The sequence below is a fragment of the Trachymyrmex cornetzi genome, unplaced genomic scaffold (assembly GCF_001594075.2).
Source record: "Trachymyrmex cornetzi isolate Tcor2-1 unplaced genomic scaffold, Tcor1.1 scaffold511, whole genome shotgun sequence".
Lineage (NCBI taxonomy): Eukaryota > Metazoa > Arthropoda > Insecta > Hymenoptera > Formicidae > Trachymyrmex > Trachymyrmex cornetzi.
This window is the reverse complement of record NW_017299820.1, coordinates 120,150-128,108: the sequence shown is the minus strand read 5'-3', so window position 1 is coordinate 128,108 and position 7,959 is coordinate 120,150. Positions and strand designations below refer to the sequence as shown.

Sequence of the window (7,959 nt, the reverse complement as noted above, 5' to 3'; positions counted from 1 at the left end):
AGATGAAAATCAGCAGGAATTAAGTTTAACACCTAATATATATCCACTCAAACCAATACATAAAAGCTAGCTTAGGAACTACCTCCCTCTGCTTTTGTACCGCGAAAGAAGACTCTATAGATCCACGATGGAAGGTCAAGGTGAGAACCCCGATGATAGCGGAAACGACGGAAACCCTCCGCCCCTCGAAGACTTGCGTCGGGACTATGAACAAGCTATCAAGGACGCTAGAGACAGGAAACGCGAAATGAGCGCCCACACGGAAGCCCTTCGCAACGTGTTGCGTTCCGTCTCCGATACTATATCGAACCTCCAGCTCCAGGACTTCGCTACCTCTACACCGGTAATCGGAGGCCCTTCGCAAACGCCGCCGCCCTTAAAATATAGCATCGTCTCTGACGATTCTCGGGCGTCAGCCGGAATGTCTGCCGTGGCAACCGCTACTTCTAGCTTCTCGACGTAGCCAAAGTCATACTTGCGCGACGCATTAGAGCTAGTACCCAAGTATGACGGGCACAACGTCCCCGTCTGGCAGTTTGCTCGAGCCTGTAAAAGGACCAAAGACGCAGTACCATTAGTGGACGAAAGTCTCTTAGTAAGGATGCTGAAGAATAAGTTGTCGCATCACGCCTATTTAGCGGTATAAGACGAAAATCACCTCACCGTCAATAAGTTTCTCGATACGTTAAAAAGAATATTCGGCCCCGGTAGAAGCTCTAACTATTACCGTGGACAATTGAGCATTACATATAAGAAACCCGGAAAGCACATACTCGACTATATAGGGCGTATCAAGGACTTGCGTACAGCTATCATACACTGTTAGAAATTTCTCAATGAATTTTAATTAACATGTAAAGGAAGCATGTGGTTATGCACGAAATTAAATGTAATGAATGATGTAAATAAAAACTAAATTACAGTAGTCTTAAATGTGATGAACGTGTGTATTGAAATTAATGAACACATTATTATAGAAATTAATGAACACATTATTATAGAAATTAATTTACACGTTAATGAAAAGTACAAAATCTGTAACTAAATAGTAATTTACGTTAATGACATGTAAGAAACGTAAACGTTAAGCGTTAATAGTATTAGGCTTAATTAAAATATTACTAATATTCGTAAATGTAAAAGTACATTAAATTTCAACACGCTTAACTTTTAAGTTAAGCGTATTGAAATTTAATGTACTTTTACCTGACGTGGTCACTCCTTCCCTTTTAAAACAAGAGAATCAGTGGTCATTCCTGCTCACACTAACTCTGGGTTCGTCATCCGAGTATCTAATCCTGAAATAAAAACCGGGTACCTCCCTCGAATGCGAGTGCACAACGGAATCTACGCTGGAGTCTTCCTCGTCACCTGCATAAATAACAAGGCTTACATAAGAATCATTAACACACTTGATCACGAAGTGGAAATCCTGATATCCACAATACGACTGGAGGTCGTGGAGATATCTCCTGAACTTCCTTGGCCCCCGATCTCCTCCAATACTAAAACACTCTCCGACATTAACGAGGAATCTAATTCACCTCACGAATCTCTGCCTAACTTACCGAGAAAAGAGATAAAGGAAACCAACGATCCCATTATTAACGCTAACAATGAATTAACGTTTAACCAGGCTACTCCTCAAGGAGCCATCCAAGCTACTAATTTTTCTAATACTACTAATTTTTCTAATACTGCTAATCTTAACACTATAATTGCTAAATCTACTAATTCTACTAGTTCTATTGAACCTATCGCTATGAGCGCTCGCCAGGGGTCCCCCTGTTCACCAGACGCCGCTAATCTACAAATCGCGCTGGTAGAACCATCCCCTCGCGGGAGCTTCAAGGGACATGCTCCCCTCATGCGAAGTTCAATCGCTGGATCTTTTGCGCCAAACGAGCTTAAAAATAAGCTAATAAATTGTTTCAGTAGCTCGAATCAAAGCACAAGCATTATTAATGAAATTATAAACACTCCGAGATGTAAGTTTAAAGAGCGTAAAGAGAAAAAGCGAATCCGCGAAATCAATATTGTTCAAGCGCACGATAGAATATCGAATATTTTAGAGCTACTGCGACCACCTAACCGCACCTGAAAAGGAACATGTAATTAATATAGTTAAATCGCACAGCGACAGGTTCTATATTCCTGGCGAGCATCTCGACAAAACGAATTTACAAACACATAAAATCGTTACGACAGACGATCTGCCTATTCACTGCAAACAATACCGCTTTCCTCCAGTGCATCGCGAAGAAGTTACTCGACAAGTACGAGTACTTAGTATCAAAGGAAATTGTCACTCACTCTGTCTCTCCCATATGGATAGTGCCTAAGAAACCAGATTCCTTAGGCAATAAAAAGTAGCAAATGGTGATAGATTACTGGAAACTGAATGAAAAAACGGTAGGGGACGCCTACCCGCTGCTCAACATCAACGATATACTTGATCAGCTCGGTGGCGCCACTTTTCGGTACTAGACCACGCGAGCGGATTCCATCAGATCCCTATGGACCCTGCGGACGCGTACAAAACTGCCTTCTCAACTCCTCACGGGCATTTTCAATTTTCTCGCATGCCCTTCGGATTAAAGAACGCCCCCGCTACTTTCCAAAGGTTTATGGACCAAACGCTAGCCGGATTGCAAGGGGTGGAAATGTTCGTTTACATGGACGACATAATGGTATACGCGAGCTCATTGAGGGAACATGAGATTAAGATAATTAAGTTAATGCAAAGGTTGCGCGACGATAATCTAACCCTCCAACCTGACAAATGCAAGTTTCTTAGCCACGAAGTAGCTTATCTAGGGCACGTAATAGGAGAGGATGGCATTCGCCCAGACTCTTTAAAGGTCGCAGCTGTAAAGGGCTTTCCAGTACCACGGAATGCGAAAAACGTGCGCCAATTTCTAGGCCTTGCCGGGTACTACAGGCGTTTCATACCCGAATTCTCCAAGGTCGCCAGCCCTTTATCAAACTTGTTGAAAAAAGAAACACCGTTCAAATGGAATCGAGAAACACAGTTAGCTGTTGACACCCTACGAAAGGCACTTTGTAACGAACCTATTTTACAATACCCAGACTTCAACCGCGAGTTTATACTCAACTACAGACGCATCAGATTACGCTGTTGGTGGAGTGTTAAGCCAAGGGATTATTGGACACGACCTCCCCATTGGGTACGCGTCAAGAATATTAAATGCCGCTGAAAAAAATTATTCTACAATAGAGAAGGAGCTATTAGCCATCGTGTTCAGCATTAACGCGCGTTCACTCTAGTTACCGACCATCGACCCTTGACATGGTTACATAGAGTAAAGAACCCGATCTCTCGCCTCATGAGATGGCGCCTAAGGTTGGAAGAATACGATTACAAAATTATATATAAACCCGGGGCAAGCAATAGCAACGCAGACGCTCTCTCGCGAAAAACCCTCCTCCCACCCAAGACTGCCATTATCTTTCCATATTCATCCTCGGCAAAAGACGTCACCGGAAGTCCGACGCGACTTTCCGCATTGAAGACATAATCGATTTCGATGATGAACCGCCCCTGAAACTAGCTATTCGACAATCGAGTAGAATCTGAGGTAGGAATCTGCCAAGGGCACCAATGACCTCCGATGAGACAAGGTCTGAGGAATCGTTCCCTTTTCCTTCAACTTCCCCTTCCGCAGCTTGCGTTCTATTACCAGACTCCCCTTCAGAATCATCCGGACTAGAAGATACAGAAAACGATGAATCAATCGAAATCGACTCAAGCACATATGACTTTAAACGCCCCGACAAAGTTAACCGACATCAAACGTGGATAATTGCGCTACCACAGGCCCCGCGCCCCCGGCGACGAAAGGAACATTATGCCGGCTCCATTAACTAACGACGAAACTCAGAGCGATACAGAGACAAAACTCTCCGACATTGAATTCGGAAACGAAGACCAACTAAACCCTTCTTCTAACCTTGATTGCATCCTTAGAGAAATTAACGTGCTACTCGCCAACCGTGACAATAACATAATTTTCGTAACCGGAAATCAACAACCAGGAGATAACGGAGCCTCTGAGCTCCACGGAACTAACAAACTACCTCCTCTCGATAACCTCACTTTGGGGCGAGCTCGCGTGGTACCGTCCGCCAACGCAGGTCGACACTTAATTGCCTTAATTGTAAAGGAAAGACCTAACATCAGGATTGACACTGATATATTAGATGAATGTTTCGCATCCTTGCTAGATGTTACTAACGAGCTATCCCTGCACTCCTTTAGCGTGTTTAAAACCGAAAGGATCGATAACCACCTGGGATCACATACTCTCTTGTGGGTGGCACCCAGTTGGACACGGCTCAATTGGACACGAGCCACTCACAGCGCTTGAGACTACAAAGCTCCTAAGCACCGGTCGCTGTGATTGGTGGTGTCCAATCGAGACGTGGTCAATCGGGATCACCCCCTCTCTTGTTTCCAAAAAGCTTTCGCGGAACGCTCCGTAGTAATATCAATATACAAAGGTAATATTATCACTCCCCCAGTAGAAGATAGGATCCGTATTGTACAGGAAAATCACAAATCTGCAGCCGGAGGTCACAAAGGGATAACTAAAACCTACCTTCGAATTAAATACAAAAATACGCGTGGAAAAATTTAAAAACCTAAATTCAAGACTTTATTAGACGCTGTTGTATATGTCAGCTGCAAAAATTGTAAGAAGGAAAACTAAGCAACCTATGATGCTTACAGAGCCTTGGATAAGGTCGCTGTAGACATTGTAGGCCCTCTCCCTAGGACCTCCTAAGGAAACGCGAACGTTCTCACAATGCAAGACCTCCTTACGAAGTATTCTATTTACGTTCCCCTATCAGACGCCACCGCTGAAACTACAGCAGTTGGCTTTGTAAATAATTTTATATGTAGATTCGGATGCCCTAGGAGCATATTGACCGACCAAGGTAGAAATTTCACAAGTCATCTGATTAGAGTCAATATGAAAAAATTTCGAATCAAGCAACTCCGCACCACAGCTTTCCACCCGCAGTCTAACGGTTCTCTAGAACGCTCGTATCATGTCCTCACAGAGTTCCTAAAATGCTTCATGAATAAAAACGAAGATTGGGACGACCTTATAGAAAGGGCAAGCTTCTCCTATAACACCTCTGTTCACGAAAGGACGGGATTCACACTGTATGAGTTGGTATTTGGCGCCCCTGCGCAGATCCCGTCGGGAATGGATCGCGAGAGCGACCCCGAGACATACGAACATTATCTAATGAATTTGTTCACTCAGATTTCCGATATTCAACGAATCGTCAAAGCCAATTTAGAAAAGTCAAAACAAAAATCAAAAACGTATTATGACAAACATACAAACGTACAACATTTTAAGGTGGGAGACAGCGTTTTCATGCTCAATGAGCCAAAGACGCGGAAATTTGACAGTGAATAAAGTTGGTCCTTATTCGATCATTGAGATGCTCGACAGCGGAAACGCCAGAATTAAACTAAGAGAAAACAAAATCAAAGTAGTACACACTAATCGACTTAAGAAGGCGTACTACGGCGAGCCCGGCTGATCACGCTCTTGTTTTGCAGATGAATCGCAAGGTTTTGGCCATACTCGCCCTGGTCCGCTGTATCGACTCCCTAGTGGGCTACGACTGTGAAAGAACAGACCCCAATGGAACCCTTATCTCACTCCTCGACGTTAAAGACTGTAGTCCGCCTCAGGAAAAAATTTCGCAACGAGAAACTTATATCAAACTACTACTACGCTCCAGAGTCACTAATGTTGACGTATTAGCCTGCAGGGTAGAGATAGAAAACGTTTACGATTGATAAATAGAAGTACCGATACGAAGCAAACTACTAACGACATTGTTAAATACGACAAATATTATATGCCTATCGCATTAAGCACATGTATAGAAACACACGTATACAGTCGATATACGATCCAAAACATAACATTTAATAATTTAGCTGTTAATGTTGTAAATAGTAGGGCACTGCCCATAGGAACCATAATTCCCCCAGTTGAAGTTATGAATCATGATGTAACTGTTAAAAGTTTTGTGCATATCTCGTTAAAAAAACAAACAGTAGAAGTTAATTTATTAGTAGATAAGATTCCGTTACACACTTATGCTAAATGCAGATATAGCGAACTGAAATGTGTCGACGAGAACAGCTACTACAATTTTTGGTCCCCACTATTTCACGAAGGGTGCGACACCCTGACCCACACCATTAGTTACAGGGGCCCCGCAACACAAATTCGGACTAATAATTACCTTACCGTCTATGCATTGACCGATGGTAAGAACGGTGTTATATTCCTCGCCAGCACACTTCACAATGCTTGTAACGACACTATTATACAAATGGAGCATCCGCGCTTCGCCATAAGAGAAGTTACACATAGTAGTCTTAGGAAAATAAGTAAGCTGCGTTTTATTTACGATTCTCCGTCCCAATATTACTTTGTTAAGCGTACTGCGCACGAAAGCGTTAAGGGGTTTTACGCCAGCATTATTCTAGAAAAATGCCAGAAGGACTAAAACTACAAATAGCTATCTTGACCACTTATGGCGACCCCAACAACCTAGCGTACGCCCTCACTCAACAATCGGGATACTACGCTCACATTCAAGGGGAAGCCCGACTGATCCACAGCATCCCTGTACCGGTGCAGCGACCCACAGGAACTCTCAGCCACAACACTACCCCCGTCGCTAAAACCATGACGCCTCCTAATAGAAGAAAAGATAGGACAGTACGATATACCTGGAGAATTAATGGCCTTCAAACAAGCTTTCGAGAAACTTGAAGAACAAATAACGGAAAGCACTCAATCTTCACCGAGGTGCATGCAAGCATCCCCCACAAGGAGAGAGCTTCACCGCCAAACTCCATTTTAAGGGGGGGGGGGAACGTCCGACTGACAAAATCAACTGACAGGCAGGACGTAACTGTAGCCGTAAATCGCACGTATTATAGCGCCGCAGCTGATCGAAGCTTGATCTTCTGGCGCTCTTGCTCTCGCTTGCTTCCTTTCTCTCTCCCTCGTGTTACGGCAGCCACGCTACCAGCGCATGAACCTCGCGACATAATTCATCTAAATTATCTCAAAAGGAAAATCCATGCAATCTAGGAGCACGTACACGCACTTGTAAAAATTAGGGGAAGGAACCTCCTTCGCCCACTAATTAGAATTATTAAACTAGAGCAATTACCGCGAGCAACCATCCTACGAAAAGCAACCGAAATCCTTTCTTTTTTCTCTTCTCTTTCTTCTTTTTAACGGCCAAACCAATCAGCAATAACCAAAGAAGAGGATTGTTAATTAAAACAAAAGGAAATTTTCTTCAAAAACAGTCAACCGGCTAGTAAAGCATCGAGCGCGGCATTCAGCGAATATCGCGAATTTTTCCGCTCAACGACTAAACATGGAAAGTGCGTGTATAAAAACCGCGATCTCTGCAACGGGCAGTTGCAGATGCATTTGATTGCTGCAAAGACATCTAGCGATGAAAGCAAATACGAAGAGTCACCTCATTTATCTAGAATAAAGAAATCAGCGATAATTAACGAGATTTCGGCATGATAAAACAAGAGTAATAATCTGGAATAATAATTCGAGATTCCCCCCATACCGCGAGACGTCACTCCTTTCGAGTATATAAACCAGCAACACGAGGATCGCAGGCAGTGATGCACATTTGGTTCCCGGCAACACGGAATCCAGCCCCACCACTTGTACCCCCACCAAGCAGACATTTACCGGCATCGAGACGGCCGTCTTCGCCGCGAGAGCGAGCGAGATAGCGAGAGGCAGCGCCCGTCCTTCTCGCTCTATCGGTAACTCGTAACACAAGCGAGCATTAGAGCGAAAAGGACGGCCGCTCTCTCTCGCTGTCTCGTTTTCTCTACTAGTCGCTTGTTATAAGCGACCG

General features: G+C 43.8%; 1 protein-coding gene across 1 annotated transcript in view; it reads left to right on the top strand.

The window, feature by feature from the left end:
• Positions 1-6,548: 6,548 nt before the first annotated feature.
• LOC108765716 (uncharacterized) overlaps positions 6,549-7,959 on the top strand; it is an 11,902-nt gene continuing 10,491 nt past the window's right edge. The window contains exon 1 of the mRNA XM_018514561.1: positions 6,549-6,779. Within this exon, the coding sequence (XP_018370063.1) occupies positions 6,549-6,779 (231 nt within the window). The remainder of the gene's footprint in view (positions 6,780-7,959) is intronic.